The sequence below is a fragment of the Chelonia mydas genome, chromosome 14 (assembly GCF_015237465.2).
Source record: "Chelonia mydas isolate rCheMyd1 chromosome 14, rCheMyd1.pri.v2, whole genome shotgun sequence".
Classification (NCBI taxonomy): Eukaryota; Metazoa; Chordata; order Testudines; family Cheloniidae; genus Chelonia; species Chelonia mydas.
The window spans coordinates 13,656,310-13,679,151 of NC_051254.2; the positions used below are offsets into that span (position 1 = coordinate 13,656,310).

General features: G+C 46.9%; 2 protein-coding genes across 15 annotated transcripts; one reads left to right on the top strand and one right to left on the bottom strand.

Moving 5' to 3' along the window:
• Positions 1-1,451: 1,451 nt before the first annotated feature.
• Positions 1,452-10,173, bottom strand: EME1 (essential meiotic structure-specific endonuclease 1). 10 transcript variants are annotated; one of them, XM_043528970.1, is made up of 9 exons: positions 10,054-10,173; positions 8,736-9,616; positions 8,523-8,653; positions 6,831-6,920; positions 6,262-6,383; positions 5,812-5,950; positions 4,698-4,813; positions 3,154-3,343; positions 1,452-2,181 (listed from the first exon to the last, which is right to left on the bottom strand). In XM_043528970.1, exons 2-9 carry the CDS (start codon positions 9,574-9,576, stop codon positions 2,134-2,136), a joined length of 1,677 nt encoding a protein of 558 aa, XP_043384905.1. In that variant the 5' UTR covers positions 9,577-9,616; positions 10,054-10,173; the 3' UTR covers positions 1,452-2,133. The 10 variants fall into 10 exon arrangements, with proteins under 10 accessions (XP_043384905.1, XP_037769305.1, XP_043384900.1 ...); XM_037913377.2 differs by having other exon boundaries at positions 1,452-1,954; positions 10,054-10,172; XM_043528965.1 differs by having other exon boundaries at positions 1,452-1,954; positions 6,831-6,923; positions 10,054-10,172.
• MRPL27 (mitochondrial ribosomal protein L27) lies at positions 10,054-22,058 on the top strand. Of its 5 annotated transcripts, none has more exons than XR_006285934.1 (6): positions 10,054-10,203; positions 14,238-14,360; positions 15,169-15,236; positions 15,708-16,072; positions 18,129-18,337; positions 18,699-22,058. XR_006285934.1 is itself a non-coding variant. In XM_037913379.2 (4 exons), exons 1-4 carry the CDS (start codon positions 10,155-10,157, stop codon positions 15,912-15,914), a joined length of 447 nt encoding a protein of 148 aa, XP_037769307.1. In that variant the 5' UTR covers positions 10,054-10,154; the 3' UTR covers positions 15,915-16,139. The 5 variants fall into 5 exon arrangements, 1 of the variants encoding a protein (XP_037769307.1); XR_006285937.1 differs by having other exon boundaries at positions 18,310-18,337; XR_006285936.1 differs by having other exon boundaries at positions 18,310-22,058.
• Positions 22,059-22,842: the final 784 nt, after the last annotated feature.

A 22,842-nucleotide genomic window follows, 5' to 3' on the forward strand; every position in this document is an offset into this window, starting at 1 on the left:
TTTTCTCACACCCACCCCCTGCCCCACCCCTCCAAAAACCACATACACAAATTCACTCTCCTGCTGGTAATAGCTTATCCAAAGTGACCCTCTCCTTACAATGTGTATGATAATCAAGGTGGGCCATTTCCAGCATAAATCCAAGTTTAACCAGAACGTCGGGGGGGGGGGGGGGGGGGGGGGGGTAGGAAAAAACAAGGGGAAATAGGCTACCAGCAGGAGAGTGAGTTTGGGGGGGGGGGGGTGAGAAAACCTGGATTTGTGCTGGAAATGGCCCACCTTGATTATCATGCACATTGTAGGGAGAGTGGTCACTTTGGATAAGCTATTACCAGCAGGAGAGTGAATGTGTGTGTGTGTGTGTGTGTTTTTGGGGGCGGGGGAAGGGGTGAGAAAACCTGGATTTGTGCTGGAAATGGCCCACCTTGATTTTCATACACATTGTAAGGAGAGTGGTCACTTTGGATAAGCTATTACCAGCAGGAGAGTGAGTTTGTGTGTGTGGTTTTTGGAGGGACGGGGCGGGGGGTGGTGAGAAAACCTGGATTTGTGCTGGAAATGGCCCAACTTGATCATCATACACATTGTAAGGAGAGTGATCACTTTAGATAAGCTATTACCAGCAGGAGAGTGGGGTGGGAGGAGGTATTGTTTCATGGTCTCTGTGTATATAACGTCTTCTGCAGTTTCCACAGTATGCATCCGATGAAGTGAGCTGTAGCTCACGAAAGCTTATGCTCAAATAAATTGGTTAGGCTCTAAGGTGCCACAAGTACTCCTTTTCTTTTTGCGAATACAGACTAACACGGCTGTTACTCTGAAACTAGTTCAGTAAGTTATATGCATTGCATAGCATTTGACTCTTAGTACTCATTTCAATAATTGCTTTGTTACATAAATACTGAAAGACCTCAGCTGCCCTCACACATGCATTTGAGTGCTGATGGCTTCAGGGGAAGTTAGGTGCACATACCTAAAGGCAGATGCTCCCTAGCTTAAAGCATCTCTTGCTGCAAATAAAGCCTGTTAGAGCCCCGCTCATTCACTAATCCATAAATCAGACTTCAGGGCCCCGAAGATCAAGCTGGACCCTTTGAGTCAGTGCAGCTCTAAACTTTGTTCCTGAGTGTGGTACAAAACATCTTTCAAGGGTGGAGGTGGGAGGGGGTGGGATTCTTCTTTTCTGCACCAGAGATGAAAATTCTCTCACTCTAATAGACTACAGGGTTGTGCTGTTTCCAAGCAAGTGTTATTAGACAGCTATCAAAGAGCCAATGTCCCTCCAGTACTAGTGTTAGGTTTTGTTTTTTAAAACTCATGGGTGGGGGAAAGGACAAATAGTAGCAGCTGATTTCTTTGAAGAATGATACTGGAAAAAGCTTGGCTCATGTAGAGGAGAGCTGGCCCTGTACAGCAATCCTAATAGGTCCTAGAGCAAACCTTCTACTTCGAAGAGTAGAGAAAATTTATTCCCAGGACAGAAAATACAATTTATCACAGACAGAAAGAATCTACCACTACTGCACTTGAGGGCAGTAGCACAGCACCTTGGCTAAGGAAAACGTTGCAGTGCCTTCTGAAAACACCACCTGTAGAGCATTTCAGGCATCTTTGTGCCACAGGGCAGGTGTTCTCCATTGCAGGCTTCAGAAACAGGAGATTTCAAGTCTTTACAAGCAAGACCCATGATTCCATTTATTAGTTAATACACTTTTCTTCCTAGAAGGGAGATGAATATGTTTAACCAGGCAACCAGTAAAATCCATGTTCTCTTGGGCTAGCCAGTGACATCCAAAGAGAGATCAGGATGGTGTGAGGTCATCTGCAGGTAAATCCGTTTGGAGAGTTCTGGTCCAATCCGCCGCGATGTGGCAGTTACACCATTGCCACGGCGCACAGGTATGTCAGCGAGCATGTTCTGTTGCTCCCGCTCTGAAAGGCATCTACAATAGGCCTAAAAACAGTACAAAGGAATGGTGATTTCATCCATTGTCACGTTCCTTTGTCCTCAAAAGGACAGAGGGGAAGGGCTCCTTCACTGCTTCAGCCTTTCATGTTTTACACTCCTTTCATCAGTTGTCCCACCAGACCTCACGTGGTAGCCAAGAGGCAGCATCCACTGTCAGCAGGAATTCAATACATACAGACTATGTGCACTGTTAAGGACTGTGCCATGAACAACTGCAACAGAAAGAAATGTGCAGCCTGGATACATCTAGAACAGCCAGCGCTGCTTTACTTATGCAGGACTGGAGATTCATTTTCCCTCTCTGCAAGGGGAACACTTATTCAAGCAAGTGAGGGTATGAACTTCAGTAAGACAGATCTCCTCTCAATAGCTTCATTCTGCTCTGAATGCCAGTCTGTGACCTTCTGCCAAAGCCAATAGATGCAGAGAAGTCATTTCTTCCATCACTTGCATTCAAGTGCAGATGCTCTTATTCCAAATTAGTTTAATCCACTTTAGAAGTGGATCAAAGCATCCACACGTTGATTAATCAGGAATAGTCAGTCTGCTTTAAATTCACACCCTGCTTTATTCCAGATTAATTTTCATACACAGACGTGCCTCACGTCTGAAACATTCAGGCTCAAGATACCTCCTCCCAGAAGCACAAGGGAAGGTTCCTTATGAACTACCACTAACTATTTCAAATATTTTTTTGGGGGGGGGGGGGGAGGGGCGAAGAGGAGGAGTGAACAGGAAAAGACCCTATCAAGCAGTCCCAGTTTTTCCACAGATTACTCTGGTGTCCTATAAAAACAGCTCCCCTTCTTGTTGTCAGCATCTCCCTCACATGCAATCTAATGCTTAGAGCAGAGGAAGTAGGAGACTGGAGTTTTATTCCTGGCTCTGTCACTAACTCACTGGAGTGCTGGGGCTGGGTTACAATCTGTGCCTCACTTTTCTCTTCTGTAAAATGGGGATAAGGGCCACCTTTGGAAGTGTTTTGAGAGCCACTAATGAAAGGCGCTATGGAAGTATAAAGTTTTTGCCACGAGGGGACTGGGTGTTTCAAAGGAAGTATTCTGAGCTGACATGGGATCAATATCTCAGAATTAATCTCTGTGAAGTTATTTAACACAAGTAACATTCTTTGCATTAGTAGCTGTGTGTGCACAATTGTATCAAAAACCGTAGATCACCCTTACCTGATCCAGAAGCAGAGGAGAAGGGTATGCGGCTACAATGGCGCTGGCCATCTCCAGACTGACCCGGTTGAACTGTTGGATCTGCCTCTTCCAAACCTGCGAGAGTCCCTTCCCGGAGCGGTCCACCTTCACTCCCCTACACCACTCACTCTCCAGGTAGAAGGAAAAGCCGGTCTTCTCTCGCTCTTGCCTGCAGAGGGCACAGAAGGGAAGGTGAACAAAACAATCACAAAACTTATCTTTTGCATCTCTCAACAGATGATAACTGGTGAGAGAAACAATGGCCACAGAGCAGGGAAGCCTCATATCCAGCAGAGAATTAGAGAGATCAATAGTATCAAGGTAGATGAGCAAAACCTGACTTACCTTCCATACAAGTGTTAGCAAGATCCTTTTATTTAGGTGGAAAATAACCAGAGAGTGTGGCACATTAGAAGCAGGCTGGCTATAACAAAGGGCACAGAGGCAGCTATACTGGCTTTGTGCTACCCAGGGATTCCTCTTAGCAAGAGCAGCCTCAGGCCCCCTTTCGGCAGCACAAAAGGAACTGGGTGTAGGGCAGACGCTGGCCCAAATAACGTGTGCTTTTTATTCTTGATACTAATGGCCCAGCACTATGGGCAACGCTGCAACAAACCAATGCACATGCAATCTGGGGAAACAGAACGCAAGCTGTCGAAGAGATGTTATAAGCAGCATATAAAAGCGTTTTAAAGGTGTGTGTGTTTTCACGGATGTTATTGTGAGACAGACAGTGAAGCTGTTGTGATGAGTGTGCTAGTATGGGGTTCAACTTTACACTGCTGGGGAATGGCCTGTGAGAGCATAATTACAACAGTGAGTCTTATGATCATCTACTAAACGGGGATTCTGCCCCAGTGACATCTCTCAAATCACAAATATTTTCAGGTGAAGCATAAAAGCTGGTGCGGTAGTGATTGAATCCAGCTAGAGGGCACAGCCCTCCTTCTTTATATCCCCTTTCCACCTCCAAACACAGATTGAAAAGAAGATCTTTGCTTGACACCCTCTCTCAAATCAGACTCCAACACTGACGAGGAGAAAGAAGCTCTAGGGGCTGTAGCCCAATGCACCACCTGTTTCAATGCAAGAGGCACTAACATTGTTGGTTTTAAGGCACCTCATCAGTGGCTGCTCAGTACTGCCTGGTCTTTGAGGATGTCTCCTCACTGCGAAAAAAGTGTATTCTTAACTCAGGTTAAAGTAGCAACAAAGACACTGCAACTCAGCTTTTAACTCAGGTTAGCAACTCAAGTTCAACCCCAGGCTGCCCTACAGGCTTTAACTCATGCTGCTTTCCCAAGTTAAAGCGGAGCCATTGTGTCTTCACTGCTAGTTGAACCTAAGTTAGCTAACTTGAGTTAAGAACACACCCTCTTTTTTGCAGTGAAGAATGTACTATACTGTGTAGCACTGAAGTAAGGCTGTATATTCCCCTCCAATACTTATGGAAATGAGGCCTCTCCTGAGAATATCTCCAAAAGCAAGTTAGCTTATAAAATAAAGCCCATGTGCTCACTCACTTGAATGGTGCTTCAGCTACAGCTTTGGTGAACATACTGGCAAAGTCTCCAAGTTCCTTCCAACTCTCAAGGATTCGAACCTGGACTCCTGTGTGAAGCTGTAGATCCACCAATGCCTGTAGACATGATAGGGCCCAAAAGTGAGTGAGGTGACTCATCCCCCTCTCCCTCAGCACACACCAGCCTGAAGTCAAATCCCTACCCTTTTTGCCTAGGTCAAACATTTAGGGGATGTTTTGAGAGGGGACACGAACCCAACAAGCCTCCGAAAACAGCCACACTTGATCAAGAAACCAAACAACACATACAAGATTGTGGCGCGACAGGGGCCTTCATAGCACTTAGCATCAGAGGTGGCAAGGTGTTTTTGGGACACTGCCCCAGTCCCTTATTGCAACCTGCTGTAGAACAAGGAGGCTGCCACCAGTCAGCCAGCTCGCCCACTTAGGAATGGCTAGTTTGAAGCATTAAAAGATACAGTTTGGGATGTTCTATCCATTGCCTCTCGAGTTGCTCTTTAGAAAAACGTGCTGCATGCCAATTTATTGCAATTTCAGTTCAGCAGATTAACATCTCCATGGACAGGCCCGTTTTGCACCATTTACCCCATCCAGTGTTCACTGTCACCTACTGCACACACTCTGGTTAGGGTTATCCACTGGGCTGTGAAGAATGATGGGTGTTACATCAGAGATCTACAAAAAGGGAATGACATCTGGAATTGACATGGAGGAGACACCCTGGTGCACGTGCAGCATTAGGGTCCTCTAGCAACTAATCACAGATGAAAGTCTCCATCTCATTCAGGCTGCCTCCCTAGCAGCAAGGAGAGTGTGAGAGAATGCGCTTAGACACAACACAGCCAAAAGAGACAAAAAACCAAGTACCTGATCTCCCTAACATCAGAATCCCTGGGCCTATCCTGTTTCTATTAGATATGTTCAGGTCAGTTCCTCTTTGCCTATGGTAGAGAGTTGAGGCTGAAAGGTTCTACCCACAAACTCATGTATTAAAGAATGTTGAATTCCCCTCACCACAGAGTGGGTCTACTCAGGTAAAATGCTAAATCATCGAGAGAGCCAGGAAAGGAGAACAATGCTCCAAGTTTACCCACTTCTTCCACTTCCACCCTGGACAGCTCTGGGCCAGAATCCCCCTTTTCCTTCCGTTTTTTCCGTTTCCTTTGTCCTTCTACTTGGCTTCCATTCAGTGCTGCCTGCCGCAGCTTCTTCCGGGACTGAACTTTGTGAGATCTGAGAAGAGAAAGAATAGCCCAGGAGTCCGCATCTGCTCCAGTGCCAGCAGAAGGCACTGTAGGAATGGTGCAAGAGTACAGGCTGCTGGGGAGCTCACAGTTACCAGCTGTCCCCAGTACGAGACGCTGTATAAAACAGTGAAGGAACTCTGGTTACAGGGGCTCTTCCGCCTGTTTTTTATGTTTCAGCCTACGCCAGTAGGAAATACAAGTAATGATGCAGAACACCTATGGCATTCTAGCTGTGACCATTGCCAGCACTTATCCTGCAAGAAACAGCATAGAAATCTCTGAAGGAAGAATTCTAACCGGAAATATTTTTCTAGTTCAACTACAGCCAGCGCTAGAGTTTTCCTAGGAGCTCTCTCCATGACACAAGCTACGAAGCTCCGTAAAGTCTCTTTCGGTCCTTCTGTGTCACCCTGGACTTCCTGCAACGAGAGCCAGAAAATAGCATTTAAACCCCCTTTGAACCATACAGTCCAGGACAACACTAGCAAAGAGCAACCTCAGGCCCAAATTCTGCAACTGGAACTGTGCAGATGTAAGGGTTTGCACATGCCGATCCACTTGCAGAACTGGAGTCTCAGGTTCCAGTGCTGCAGTTAAGTCAAACCCCTCAACATGCAGAGAAATGTCTGCACTCCCAAGGCCTTCTTCCAATACAGCAGCAATGGGGCAGGCGAGGGAGAGCGGGAGGTTCCATTTCGCCAGTTTGGAAGGCTTGACAACATTGGACATTCATATTGTTTTAAAACAGGAAAATTATTATTTGCCTTAAGACTCCAAAACAAACCGCTGTAAAGAGAGAAATGGGTAACCCAACTGTTTGAGCAAGGCACGTTTGGACAGCACAAAGAAACCACGAGCAGCCTCACCTGCCTGTAGCTGTAGATCATGGATACAAAATCCTCCAGGCGAAGCAGAACCAGGATATTGGGTTCTTCTATCCAGCTGCCTTCTTCAACCTGCCCAGAGTTGAACACGTACTGAATTCAAGGTATTTATGAAAGCGATCCTATTCTGATCCTAGCTTCACGTATATCCAGCGTTTTAGCCACAGATGAAACATTTCAGTCTGAGAGCTTGTTAATGACCCATCTCCCTTAAGTTGATGCTCCTGCTCATTGCCACCGTCACTGAAAGGAGGCAGAAGGGCAGAGTTACTCAGACTGCTGATGAGTTTTATACTGCACATGCGGCATCAGTTTATTAGTAATCTGAGAGCAAGAGCATGCAAAAGGCTGGGAACAGCAAGAGACCAGTGTGGCTGTAGAGAGCAGAGAAACGTGACACCAAAGTGGAGAACATTAAGAGAGCTCAGCAGAAAGAAGGGTTTGAGGACATGGACAATTCATTGTGTTTATATAGGATTAATAGATCGTATCAATCTGCGTTACAGAGAATCACTAGTAGGAAAGATTCAACAAGGGGAAGTGGGAGAGTGGCCTGGAGTGAGGGGAACAAGTTCCAGAGCAAAGTGAACAACAGCTACCCTTCTGGAGAGGGATGAGAACAAGAGAGAGGAGTGAGTGATTGGGGAAGTAGATGGGCACAAGGTCAGAAGTACTGTGGAGAGAATGTCTATGGATACGTCTGAATACCAGCAAAGGAATTTGAAATTGAATTCAAAGATGGATAAGAAGTCCGCAAAGGTAGCATGGAGATGTAATGTTTCCTCCACTTCTGGGAGGAAAAGTAGTCTGGCTAGAGCATAGCTGAGATTTAAGAAGACCATAAGAGAGGGATTTAAAATAGTCCAGAATGGGAATAAAGGTGCAGTTAAGCATTTCAGAGGAGTAAGGCCAAGACAAGGACTGGCACTGTCTCAAGGGAGAGGCAAAACAGAAAGAGTTCAGATGAAAGATAACATTCCAAGATTTCTGCCCTGGCAACCAAGGCTTATGGTCCAGGTTTATTCCATGTCTCTGAAATCACTAACAAAGACAGGTACATCTGGGAGCAGAATTCTGCGGCACTCCAAACAGAGGAAACAAAGGGGAAATCTAAATCTTCCTTCAGAAATGATAAAGGTGGCTCAGAGGAAGATTGAGAAGAAAGTAGCCAGAGTTACTGGGACTGGAAAAGAGATGAGATGGCAAAGGTAAGTCTTGGAGTTTTTAGTTACACAGTATGGAGAAAGAACAAGGAGTCCGGTGACACCTTAAAGACTAACAGATTTATTTGAGCATAAGCTTTCGTGGGTAAAAACCAGAAGTGGGGTTTTTTACCCACGAAAGCTTATGCTCAAATAAATCTGTCTTTAAGGTGCCCCCTTATTGTTATTGTTACTGTATCCTTGTTATTTTTGTGGATACAGACTAACACGGCTATCTCCTGATACCTGATAGTATGGAGAAGAAGAGCTAGTGAGAACAAGTGGGAAATGAAGTTTTGCATGCCGGGGAAAGACCAAAAATAAGTCAGTCTCATTTTAAGATTCTCTGAGTAGCTCAGACAGACAGACACAAGGCTACCACCAGTAACTGCAGATCACCAGGCAACACAACCCCAGGTGCTAAGGACAGAGGAAGAAAAAGGTGTAAACTTCAGACATTGTGGTCCCCTACCTGAGATGACCTAGCCCTCCTCCTCCTCCAGGTGATGCTACAGGGAACAGCCTGACTCTCAATCACACAGCCACAGTTCATGGACTGCAAAGCACTGAGGACTTGCCCACCACCTTCTACCTGTAAGAGAACTGAGATGGGTGCAAAGGTCAGGGGTCCACAATGAGGGCTGTCACTTAATTCAAGGCTGAAAGAAAAGGTAAGGAATGGTACCTGGATCCAGCACCACTGTTATGTATTTCAGGCACTCTTCTGGTCGCTGGGCCTTCAGCATATTGGCAAGTGCCTTTTTCCTCTCTCGCTCCTGCTCCCGCTGCCCCTTCTGCACTTCCCGCTCTCTCCTCTTCTGCAACACAGCCTGACGAGCCCTCTCTCTCTCCTCCTGGCTGCGTTTTGACTTCTTCTGAGGAGGGGACATTTCTGAACTTGCCTCTGCCACCAGAGACCTGCTACTCCGGGCTGGAGAGTCTGACAGACAAACTAGAGGCTGGTGCAAAGGTATCCTCTTGGAATCCTGTATGGCATCATCTTGGTCACTATCTGACACTTCCCAGGATGAGACAGGTGTTCTTGTCTGGGTGTCAGAAGCCTTTGGCAGCAACTGCTCTCTGCAGTCAGTAACCTCTTGTTCATAGTTCTGATGGAGCACAGTACCCCTAGCTTTACACACTGCATCACAGCTACTCAGTTGCTGGGCCTCAGAAAGCAAAATACTAGTTTTGGAGGACTTGTTGTTCACCAATTTCCCCCTTAGCCTTTCAGACAAGGGGATTATCTCCTCTTCCTCCTCACTCTCGCTGCTTAGCCTTGCAATCACATCCTTACAAGAGCTGGCTCGGTCAGAATCCTGGCTGCCAGGGAACTTTTCCAACTCCGGGGAAGGAGGAGAGGACTCCTCAGAGTCAGAGCTGCAGACCACCACAACTCTCTCCTCTGAGGGAGGCTGCCAGCGGCGGCGGCGGCGGCTGCTGCTTTTTACCGCAGGAGACTGTTGCTTTAGGAAAGTGAAGTTTGGCAGCTCCTCGACGTCGCCCTCATCCGACTGCAAGGACATCGTGGTCAGTCAGTGCCTTCTAACGAGCAGCACGCAGCATCTAGGAACGGGAAGCAGAGCAATGAGGAGCCGGCTCCAGACAGTCCCCGGGCTGTGGCGGGGACCCTGAAGGGGCTGGGTAACTTCCTGACCAGTCACAACCTAATTCCGCAGAGAGGTGCGATTAGATCTCGGGCTTCAAGACCCAGAGCAATAAGCCAATTTACGGCCAGGAGGGGCCTCTCCCCCCGGCACGAGCCGCCAGGGCGGGTTCCCCGTGAGCGCAGGATACCCCCGAGGCGGGCTGGGGGGGGACGCGCGGGCTGGGGGGGGCCCAGTCCGCGGAGAGGCGATGGCCAAGGGAGCCACCCGCCCGCTGAGGCGCCCTGGGGAGGGTCCGTGCCGCCGTCTCCCCCCGCGCACAGACCCCCCACCCCCGCGGAGAGAACCCAGGCGTCCGAGCCTTGGCCGCGGCCTTTGCTGTGGCCCCGCCCTCACATTGAAACCGGCCGCCTCCGCCTTCTCTCCGTCTTTGACCGGAAATCTTGCGCCGGAAGCGGAAGCCGCTCCCCCGGAAGCGGAAGTGGTGGTGCAGGAGGATGGCGGAGCTGGGGCGGCTGCGGGGCTTGGTGGCGGTGAACAGGCTGCGTGAGTCGGCGGGGAGCGCGTCCGCACCCGGGAGGAGAGACCTGGGGGAGACGGGGCTGGGGCAGGGCTTGGCCTTGGTTAGAGGCGGAGTCCGCCTGGGGCGAGGCAGCGGCGGGGACTCAGGGGGCTGGGTGGGCCTCGCCCACCCTGATCTAAGTGCAGCCCGGGCGGGGGTAGGAAATCGCCCTTTCCCCGGGTGCGCCCGCCGCACTTGTGTGCGTGGAAGGCCGTGAGCCCGCGAGCCCGCTGACTAGCCTGTGGGCTCGTAGTGCCAGGAGGGGGCAGGGGGGCTGTTGTGGCGCCATCTCTTTGTGTCACAGGTGTGTAGTGGTTACAGCCTAACGGGAGGCTGCCTAGGCTTCAGAAGTGATGTTGGGGCCAATGAAAGTCGAAAACGTGGATGCTCTCAGGAAGGGTGGCACAGAGAGGTAGTTGTGGACTGGGTACCTGCTGTGATCTAGCGACAAGGTTGTACATGTGCCCATAGGTGCCAGATACCTTTGTAAAGCACTTTGAGGTCAGTGGATAAAAAGCACTATAAAAGAGCTAGGTATTATTAACAGCCATTGCCCCCCTTCCTTCCCTCCCTCTTTAGTTACCCCTTTTTTGCCCATTGAGCACTCTGTCTAGAGTTCTGTATCATGCCCTGATTCCTAGCAGAGCATCAGAAGTTAGAGTAGTCTGATGAGCTAATAGGACTAATAAAAGTATACCGTTCTGCCAGGTATGGGACATTAAAATCTATATGCCATGCACATCTGCCCATGCCAGTTATAGGTTGGGCTAGTTCTGCTGCCAGTGACATCATTAGAACTAGTGAAGTCACTGAAGTTACTCTGGTTCTTACATCTGTCTACCTGAGAGTAGAGCTGGCCCAACGTATATAAGATCTGACATGGGAGGAAGTAGGTATATGTTACATGTTACCTGGTTGCATATTGACTTCAGTGGAGTTACTTTGGTTTTACACTCATTGGCCTCTTGAATAGTGTGTAGTAGGGAATCCTTCTGCACCAGGTCAGGTTTATTTTTTTTACTGTTAACTGATGAATTGGAATGGGTTCAGGTGGGCCCTTTAACATAGCAGCCTTTGTGCCCCAAAAGGAAAATCCGAGTTCTCGTTTAAAAAAGTGTGTTGCCCCTTTCCCTCCCTGCCATCCACAGCATGCCCACTTCCTAATCTCCATTTCTCTTTGAAACTGGTTGTGGGCTAGGAGGTCAGATGGGGCCATTGGTTCTTTAAATGGATGGTCTGCCCTGCTTAACATGTGGGGCAAGTCAGGTGGAGGAGTTGGTCAGCTGGGGTTAGGAAGCTTTGATTATAGGAAGACTGGATCAGGGAATGGCTGCTAGTCTCCCTCTCAAATGTGAGCTCCCTGTTCAGATTCAAAGCTGGATCTGAGGAGGTAGGGACCGTAGGGTTGCAGCAGCTGCAGGGCTTCCTTTTGATAGAGCAGCAGCATGAACGTCACCACCGCCTCTTTTGCGCTGCTGGAGTGGCCAACAGGGGATTGTATAATGTGTCCCTCATGTCCACTGGCTGGTGGACACAGGAGGGAAGTTCCTTTTGTAGCAGGGACCACAGCATTTAGGGGGCTGGGGGCTCAGTGGTGCAATAACTGCTTTAGTATGAAGCAACCAGCTTGGCCTTTGGCTGGAGGCTGATCTTAACATTTTTGAGCAGGCCTCTAAAACCAATTTCACTGCAGGGCCCCATTCCCCCTCCTCCCCCCCCCACCACAGCAAAAAGAATATAAGCCCCCTGTAAACTTTCAACTCACCATCTTATAGCCAGAGGCAATAGGACACCCATCTCTATTGCAGTTTAAGGAACAGCTGCCTGGTAGAGAAACCACCTAGGGGAGAGTCCGTCAAATATTATGGAAAGGGAACTGTACTGGGTTGATAGGCGCTGGGCTGAAGTGGAAGAAAACAGGGACTTGGAGGAAGGAGATGGTGTATTGGACTGGAAATTTTTTTGAAGTAGGGGGCCTGGCATTGTTTCACCCAGGAGATTTCACACACATTTCCAACCACCACATCACGTGGTTGAGTCTCAGAATTTTTCATAAGAGGCCATGGTACCTTCGCTGCTGTTACTATCAGGGCAGACCAAGCCTGGGGCAAATGAGATGACTGGATGTCAGACTAATGACTTGTAGTTTCATTTTCTGTGTGTCTGTGATGTGCACTGACTGCTGTTTGGGTTTCACATGGAGTTTAAGAGGCTGGTTTTGACCAAAATGAAGCAAACTAAACCTAAATAACTTGGGGATCTGCTCATTTGTGAGACTGCCACTCTCTGTGCTCTGCTGCTGCATTTACAGTCAGCAGTGGTGCTCAAGCTTAAAATCCTCTCCTAATAAAAAACAGAGAGCTGCTGACAGGGCATTCTCCAGGAGGGGCTCAAAACTTCTGAATTCTGTCACCAGTTCATAGTGAGTTTGAGCAAATCCCTTAAGCTTTGTGTCTTAGTTTACCCATCTATAAAATGTAAATAGGTTTCAGAGTAACAGCCGTGTTAGTCTGTATTCGTAAAAAGAAAAGGAGTACTTGTGGCACCTTAGAGACTAACCAGTTTATTTGAGCATGAGCTTTCGTGAGCTACAGCTCACTTCATCGTAGCTCACGAAAGCTCATGCTCAAATAAACTGGTTGGTCTCTAAAATGTAAATACTTTCCTACTACACTTGATGTGATGTGGTTTTAACTGATATTTGTAAAGTGCTTTGATGTCCTCACATGAGATGCTGTACCAGTGCACAGTATGATTTAAAATATAAAATAATTACATTGGAGATCAAACAAAGGTAGTTAGTTTCTTAGATAAGGATTAAATTTAATCCCAATCTAGTAAAAATACTCTGCCAGGAGCTCTATAATCCCATTATTTTCTTTCCCCATTCCGCTGCTATTTCTCTAAGTTACAGCCCCTTTCTTTTACATAATGTATTCTAAACAAATGTAATACATTGTGCTTTATAAAGACATCCTCTCCCCCCCCCCCCCCAATCTTTGTGATTTGCAAAGTATGTGTTATAATGTGCTATTGCTATTTTTGAATAAGGAAATGAGACACTTGTGGCAACCACAGTTTAGTAACACACTACTTAGACATCTGAATAGAAGGATTTAGAGTAAAGGGAAACTGGTTGTTGATTGTATGAAAAAGAACTAATTATATCCAGGACACTTCTTATGAAGTAGAATTCACAAAAGGGTCAGACTTCCTTGATTTTAAACATTTGAATTGTATTTATTGACAATGGATTTTGTGTATTTGGTTTTTAATGGAAGAACTTTGTGATGTGAAAAGGCGACATGTTCCAAGAAGGAGAAAGATGAATCACTTACTGTAACAACTTTATTTTTTAAACCCAGGCCTTGGCTACTAGGGCATGTGCTTAAATTTATCCCGATTCAGGACAGCAATTAAATACTGTCCTGTATCGGGGTCTTGATCATGAAACTGTGCATTTTTACAGACACTAACTAAACCTCACAATTTGAGATTAAGTATTAATACCCATTTCACAGATGGGAAAACTGGGGCATACAATATTTGTGACTTTTCTCAAGTTCACTGAGTGAGTTAGTGGAAGATAAACTCCAAGTGTCCTGAATTTCAGTGCTGTGCTCGTATCAGTTGGCTACACTGACTGTTTTCTGTAACTGTTTCTGTAGCTCAGGATTTAAAGAGCATGGCCACAACTAATAGCAGAATGTTTGCATTTAGATGCACTACTTAGAGTTCTGCTACTCCATTTAGGTAGCGGGATGCTTTCTGAAGTGCGACTTGGTTGTGTGCAGGAGAGATACAATGGGTTAAATATGAATTATCGTTGTTATACATTTATTCCAAGGGCTTTTTTTCTGTCTTTGGCTTTAACATTTGTTTTGAAATGACACGACTGAGCTTCGAATTAATTTTTGTCCTTATTTAAAAGGAAATGTAAATATTTGCCCATTTTGAATTCATTGTTGTAGATATTACTTTTTTAAAACTTTTTTTATTTTTCTTCCTTCGAATACAGTTCTGGCTGCCCCGCAGGTGACTGCGGTTGTGGTGCGATGTGCATCCAAGAAGAGTGGGGGCAGCTCAAAAAATCTTGGTGGCCACAGTCCCGGCAAACGCTATGGCTATAAGAAAACAGAAGGTCGGTCAGTCGGTCTGTCCCGCTGCTTTATACGCTCTGGAACGTGCCCTCCCGTTGCCTGGTTATCAGGGACTGTTACATGTGAAACTGCTGTGTGTTTCAGAGTTCAGATGGGAGGGGTTGTTTGTGACTCTTTGCAAAAGAAAGAAACCTGAAGGTTTAACCACCATTGGCTACAACAACACTGCATACATAACCACCATTGTGAGAGTAGCCAGCAGGAGGCTAGAGTAACACAAGCTTGCTTCCAGATCTGCCTACGTGCAGGAAATTGAAATTACCAGTAAGAAACATGCCTTGGTTCTAATTTAACTTGTCTCTGGGGAATCTGGGAGGAGGAACACCGTAGGGGGCACCTGATAAGTTAAGTGCCCTTTCCCCTCACACTGTGCTCAGAAGCTGGGCATTTCAAGTATTGATAAAGAGGAGAATTATGAGGCTTAGTAGAAGCCAAAGTACAGATGCCTGTAACTGAGTGCCTAACAATTAGGGTGGGTTTGCTGATGGAAAAAACTGATGTAAAAGGCAATAAAAAAAAAATGCCTGCAGCAAACAGAAAATGCCTTGTGCCCTCAAACTAATCTTTTCAAAGGCTAAAACTGCTTTTTGCCACTGCTTATCAACTGCCCTGTATTCCCTGGTAGGAGCGTTCTTACTTCAAATGTTTTTAGAGTTTGGGATAATTCCTCCTTAGGAAACATCCCAACCAATGCTGGCTTTGTGAGCCCTTGAGCAGTTCTCATTCTGCCAGCACTCAGGCTATAGAGATGCTTCTTTTGTAATCTGAATCCATATCTCTCTGTTGCAGGTTCCTTTGTTCATGCAGGCAATACATTAGCCACCCAACGGATGATACGCTGGCATCCAGGGGCTCATGTGAGTTACTTTTTCATCTATTATAGCTCTCCACGGCGAAGTGCAGAATCCAGGCTTAGCTCTAGCAAGGCTCTTCCCTGTTTCCTAAGGTGCATTCAATAGAATCCTGAAATCATTGTTTCATTACCAAACGCTTTCTACAGTTCATTCAAAACCATGTCAGTGCATGAGCCAGATTTAGTAAACAACTGGAGAATTTTGACTATTACTATTGAAAGTTTTGCACATGAAGTTAAGGGAATCAGTTCTCATGCTTCAGGATTAGAATAATCCTCCCCACCCCCACAGTGTGCAGAATTGTCTGCAGTTCCCCAAGTGTGTTGTGTGGATTGCCTTCCTTTGAAACATCAGGTACTGGCCATTGCTGAAGCCAGGCCATCAGACTAGTGGCTTGGTCCACTTGGTTAAATGATACATAGTGACCTAAACACCGCCTTCCCTTTCTAACAATACACTGTTCATCTCTTCCAGGTGGGGATGGGTTGTAACAAGACTCTCTATGCTCTGGAGGATGGGATTGTGCGGTTCACCAAGGAGGTCTATGTGCCACCACCCCGCAGCCAAGAGAGCAGGGAAGTGATCTGTCGTCTACCAAAAGGAGTGGTGCTTTACAAAACGTTCATCAACGTTGTCCCCACCGAAGAAGTGGGGAGCTTCAAGCTAGTCACCATGCTTTGAGGCTCTGCTGCCTCATGCAGTAATGACTGATCACCTTGACAGATGTGGTACTCAATCAAAAAGATGTCTGGAGGACTCCTCTAGCTCTGAAATGACTTGTTGGCGACTCCAGTTTCCTGCTCCTGGAACTCACTGGATGTAAATTTGAGAGTTACAAGGTAACCCGGACTACCTTGAAGTTTTTTGTAGAAATATATATCCAATAAATGTTCTGGGATTCTCTAACAGCGTGAGGGTGTTCGTGGAATAAATGTAAAACAAAAAGGGCTCAGCAAAACTGCCTTTCCCTTCTGGACAGCTGTGCTCCAATCCAGCCAGATATACTGCAATTTCTGCACAGGAATTATCCAGTTCTAGGTACGGCCATTTTGATTTTCAGCATTCCTTGGAACGGCTGCTGTCCTAACTGCACCTGATGTACACTGGGAATTCCGGAAAGGGAATTGTGGGGCGGGGGAGGGAGTCAGTCCAACACTGGGAACTTGAGTTCTAATCCCAGCTTTGGCACCAACTCACTCTGCAGCATTGGGCCTCAACTTCTTCCCCAGTTTCCTCATTGGTAAAACCGGGATGATGATGATCACATCTTCAGACATTTACAAACATGAATTCTCATAACGTGTGTGAAATAGGAAAGCAGCTATTCCCATGAGACATGGGGAAACTGAGGCTCAAGATTGCTGAAGGCTCCAGCATCAGGATCATTACTCAGGAGTTACTGAGTCAGTCTAACAATGCCTTTTGGTATGTGCTAACTATAAGCATTGTTTCTAATAGGCGGTAGCAAATTGTGGTGGGGATCAGAGGCTGTATTGAATCCTTGTTGTCTCTCCCCCTCTTCTTAATGAAAGAATTTGCAGCATATTGGTAACAGTTCTAAACCTGCATGCAAGGAGTTACTGGGTTCCCAACACTGCAGTTTATTGGCATGAACAAGTACCAGAAGGAGCTGTCTCCACTGTTTGCAGTTATCATCTGAGGGGAAAGTCTAGGGAGACATAAACAACCAGCTCTGCTCACACGGTGAGCTCTGGTTGTACTGCGTGAAGCCTGCATCTTTGCCAGAAGTTTTGTTGTAAAACTCCTGTCCTCTAGGTAGCAGAGGAAACTCTAGGAGCTCCCTGTCCAAAAGACAGCTTCAGAGAATGAGAATAAAATGTTTTTCTGAATTAATCATGAAATAGTTTTAGAATTATGGCCATGTCCAATCCTGCCATGATGAGCATATTCAAAAGGGAAACTGCCACACTGTGGCCAAAAATAAAACCCTACAGTCAACAGAAATATTTTCATGACTTTCTAAAGTTTCATTCCAAAGCAATTTGTCTGGATTTTGAGTCCCTCCCATGTTTAATTCTCATGTTGCAGCATTGTGCAAGGGCAGGGGAACCAGTGACAAAATAAGGCCAGCTGACTTTGAAAATGTTTGATTTTAGTAGTAGAAGGTGTTAAACTTCTGTTCCTATAATTTCTAGCATAGTGGGCCTTTAAAAAAAAAAATCCTTATCCTTGCCTTCTGCCTCTTTAGTAAACGTCAAATCATTTTTTTAGGGAGTCCTTCATGCTAATTATATTTTGCACTTTCACTTACCTTGGACTTAAACCTAAACTGGTTGGTTTTATTTTTGTCCCTAGTTATTTTCACTTCCTGGTTCTCAGGCACTGGCACTATAGTGTTGTGTTTAGGTTCCACATACTGCAGAAGAGAATTTTCCTTTCCCTTCTTGGAACCACCTCCCCCCCCCCCCCAAAAAAAAGTGTGTAACTCCCAACTGGGCGAAGAAGTCTGTGAGAGCATCATACGCTTCAGCTGAAGGGTGAAAGAGGCGTAATCCAAACAACAAAACTTCAGTCTTGTCAGGCTGCAGCACTCGGTCACACAGCAGACATCTTGTGATCTGACTGGCCGTGTTTTATCTACAACATTGTAAACAACATTTTAAAAGCTTGTCCTGAAATACAAAAAAGTAATTGAACATCTGAGTTGCAGTTACATCAGCACTAGGGAAATTAGATGATCTGATTTCCAGAATTCAAATAGCCATTTGTTTATGAAGGGGAACTGAGTAACTTAGGTTGTCATCAGCATGGTTCTACCCTGGCACCTTTCAGGGTGAAGTCCCCTGTGGTTACATTAACTCTTTCCCAGCTGCTCACTGTGGCACACAGCTCATGCTGTTCTGAAATGCGGCTGTTCTCTGCCTTTGTTTACAGCATTTTGGGATTGTACAGCAAGTTGCTCCATGAGTCCTAGCCCTTGGTGAACCTTTATCTTGTCGGAACTGACAAGCCTTCCTCCACGTAGCGGTTTTAAATCCCCGAGGAATGTGGAGCATGGAGCTATGATTTGATGATAGCAGCTCTAGTACAAATACATTCATTCTGTCACTTGCAGGTCAGGATTCCCGCTGGTACCTGATAAGGTAAATGTTTTAACATAAGAAGTAGATAAGATAAAGCGTTTGAGGACGAGAGGCCTAGCTTCTGAGATTTAATTGAGTGTGTGACAGTAGCTGCTGCAGCCTCACAGAGGTGTATGTTACAGTGAAACAGCTCCCTGCCTTTGCTCCAGAGACAGTCCTTGGCTGAGTGGACCATCACCTTTGCTCTGCCCCCTCAAATACAACAGAAATGGCTGAGGATTATTCCATGGTCTTTGGTTAAGATAAGGTTACTAGAGTGAAAATGGTAGAGCAGAAATCCCCTCAGGTTTAGTTCACTGTTTCTGGGAGAGAGATGGCTGCTAAATCGATCCTGGTATTCACTCCACCTTCGTTCTTGTAGGGGAGTGAGTTGATGGAAATGTCCACTGCTTTGCCTGTGATTTGCACAAGTGGTTCTCAGCTGCTTGTGTGACTGAACGAAGGCATGAAGTTCCACTCTGCCCCTCCGGAAGGGAGAGACATCACAGGCCCTGCTGTCCTTGCCACAGAAGGAAGGAGAGGTGTTCCAGGGTTGATTCCTGTTCTACACAGCTGTGTTCCTTTGAGTTTGGTAGCTGATGGAAGCCTGGAATGTGTCCAGCAATCTGTGTCCATCTGGTAACTCTGACCCTGCTCCAGTTCCTGGGAGGGCTGGAGGATGCCTCAGGGCTTGCTCATAGGGAGGTGGCAGCTATTTGAGAGGAAAGAGGAATCCATTATTACACTGATTAGAAACACAGTGGCAAAGATTACTCCATGTTATAGAACAGGTTTACGTGAGTTCTTTCACACCATTGCCACAGCTCTGAAATTAAATACTCTGGGCCATCCATTAAACTCTTCGTAGAACAGCAGCACTTTTCACGTTGCCAACTAGATAAGTGTGCAGGAGGAGATTATAGGCCAACTGCAGTCTCTAAGGAGAGTTATGGTGGAAATCCAATGCAGCTATTACAGCCCATCCCACCCACTCCTACGGCCTGTCTCCTCATCCCCAGCTATGGCGTTTGCTGGTAAGTTCAGGGATCTGTCAGCGTTCCCCTTAAAAACCTTTTCTCAGGAAACCTTCCCTGTGAAACTATTAATTTCCTGTTAAAATAAGATTAGCCACTACATATTCCCCTCCCCCACCTATATATTTCTGGGCAGAAAATGCCAGCTGTTGCTTATATTTATAAGTATAAGCCAGAGCTGACTACTCAGGTTTTCAAACACCCCTCACTGTGGTATCTATGGCCCATATCCTCCAAGGTATTTAGGCCCCTAGCTCCTGCTGAAATCAGGAGGCGTTAGGAGCCTAAATATCTGTGAGGATCTGGGCTTGAGTGTTTAAAACATCCTCACTTCTGCACAGAAAATCAGTCTGAGGCAAGGTGCGTGGTAAAGAGCTAGGAGCCGGAACTCCCGCTCTACCCCCATCTCCCTCTGAGACAAGGCCCTTACCTTCTCTGTGCCTCAGGTTCTCTGCCTCACAAGGTGCTAGGAGGTTTAGTAAGTGCATGTAACGCACTCTGCGCATGAAACCTGCCCTTGGGAGGCAGGGCTAAATGTTGTTATAGGGTCAACTGCACTGATTCTTTTTTGGAGACAGTCTTAATGGCTCAACCTTTAAAGGAAGGAAGTCAGCAGAGGAATCCCACTGTATTATAAGAGTCTCAGATTTCCAGTCTGCCCCAGTCAACACTGGGTGTGGCAAGACTGAACCGATGCCATTTGGTACAGCAGACTTATCCCGCCTGGGGTGCTGCCCCAGGGCTGACCTCACCTGGATGTGGACACTTCAGACAGAACACCTGCTTTTCACTAGTCTACTGAGCGGGAGGCTTAAGGGTTGGAAGGTGAGCAACAGGCAAAGCCTCACAATCCAATAACTTATGAACAAGCCCAGGCAGGGGAAAAAGACATTCAACAGTAGCAGCAGCGAGGAGGGCTGCCAGCATAAGGAGAGGGAGAAAGGAAGACTTGGAATCCTGTTAGATCCCGAAGTCACATTCCCATCTTCAAACAGATGGTTCAGACCAGCAGCCCTGTCCCCTCTCCTAGTGCTCTGCAGATGCACTTGGGAGGGATCAATCATTAACCTGTAGAAATGTAACCACAGGGAATTTCCTGGAACCCAGGTGTGCCTTTCCCAGAGAGAAATGCTATCAGAGAAAGGCAACCTCAGAGAGAGAACAGAGTCCTCTGCTACTGCACGGCAGAGTGCTGGGGGAAGGCCTACAGGCAAACAGGATGGCACCGCTGCTGTGCTTCTAGACAGTTGGAGGCAGGATTTTGGCAGCTGAAGCAGCCTTCCACTCACCTCCGGGGAGGGGTCTACCCACAGTCCAAACCTCTCGGCAATCAGCTGATGGATCTCCCGCTGCCGATCCTTCTTCCGCACGCTCTCGTAGCTTGGCAAGCGCAGCTGCTCCCATGGAGGGAGCTGATAGCTGCTGGGGGGCCCAACGCAGAATAGTTCATCTCCCTAGAAATACCCAATGCCGCCAAGCATGGAAACAGGTCATATGACTGTCTGAGTCCGTCAGCACCCCTAGTCTGCTGGGAACTCCATGGCCCAGCATGCCTCAGCCCAGGAATTCTGTTCAGGATGCCAACGCTTAGAGTACCCCCACAGAGACAGCTGTCTGGGGAGCCCTGTTTCTAACGCACCCACACCAGCACCCCATGATGATGGTGCCCCAGAGTTCTCACTGCAACCCCAGGCCTGCAGCACCCACACCAAGGAGATTCTGTCTGGAGCTTCATGCCCAAATCATTTTTGTAATAGGACAATTCTCTCTGGCATCCTGCACCCACGTCTAAGGGGATTTTATCCAGATCCTACACCCAGGAATTGCCCCACACCCAAATACCCTCCCCTGCACCCCAAGATTCCCCCGGCCTCCATACCCAAAGCATCTTCCACTATATGACATGATCTCTTTGCAGCCCGGTTGTAATAACTGGGCCTAGGAATTTACCCTAATTGTAAATTCAAGTGTAAGAAGTTAGTAAAGTGCATAAAATATCACAATAACCCATAAGAGTTGCTGGGAAAAGGTGCAAAAGGGAAACAGGCTGAATTGGTACAAACAAAAAGGCCTACAAGGACCGTGTTAAGATCATGCCTGGCACACAAGAAGGGTGTGGAACTGGAAATCAAGGAGCCAAAATTGGTGTGTTGGAAATTAGGCCTAATTGCTGAATAATGAGAGGATAGACTATTCTGCCCATCACTCCCTTTTGGGGTCCTTAAAAGACAAAGACTTTGGGAGGGAAATCAGAAGCTGTCTGCTGACGACTGTTGGCTGGAGGATGGGTGGACAGGAAGTGAGCTTTACCATCACGCTGCAACCTTCACCTTCTCCTGGGACTCCAGGATCCACCATTACACCATTGGGCCTGCCTTGTCCGGACCCTGAAAACTGTCCTGATGTGAGAGGGACCCGGATGACTGCCTTTTCTAGCTTTGTTAGGTTTTTCCTCCCCCCTCTGGTGTGTGTTTATCTTGTGTCTTTCAGGAAAATGGGATCAGACTTTAACAGCTCCAGTTATGATCATCGTTCATACCACCTCAAAGGCTATCATAAATAGGAGGGGGTCCTTCCAAAAGCTGTCTGTGGCTAACGGGAAAGGGAACAAGGGGTGTTGTTAAAATGGAAGCCTCGCTTAGTTCTTTACATTGCAAATGTTGTCACCATTTTTCCTTTTCTGTATCTTTAATAAAGGGTTAAAAAGATTTGTAATGGTGTGTTTGCCGTGGTACTAAGCAGACGGAGCTCTTTGTATATCACACCCGGAACGCTGTTTAAAACTTTAATGTTGGGGCAGCAACAGTGTCACGTTAAGACTGTTGATTCTCTGGGCCCATTTATTCCATCAAAATTAATACAACAGCTCTCTCCCCAAAGCACTCTTACCCACCCCATCAGGGAAGACACCGTACCCTCACCTGCACCCCAGGATTCTCGGCAGAGCTCTCCAATTGCTGTGTTCCTGATTGGGGTCCCACCAGCCGCTGGTTACTGCTGAAGTATGGAGGAGGACAATCCTATATGGCATGAGGGGACGGGAAAGGAAGAGAAATGAATACAAGGTGAGAGCCCATCTCTGGCATTCGGTGTGCGTGCCGGGGGTTAGGGAGGCGCGCAGTGTGCTGACCGCAGGCAATAACACTCCCACCTCTACTATAGTACCGAGACCTTATGGCCTGTGGCTTAAGAGGGCATTCCACGCTCCCAGCAAGAAGCCGTGCAGCTCTGTAAACAGTCCTGAGATTTCCCCCCTGGGTCTCCCATTCTGTTTGGCTTTCCTGCCTAGTTACTCTCTACCCCGTCCCTAGCTCAGTGCTTGCTTTTGCTCCCTGTGTCCACCATTCACAAGTGTGTTCCCTTTGGCAGCATTCACACATCTGGTCAGGCCAGCAGAATTAGGGCTGGCAACCAGTTGTCCATAAGAAAGGACAAGCCTGATTCCTATTTCTTTTAAGCCTGATGTCTACACCATTAAGCCATCATCTCCTG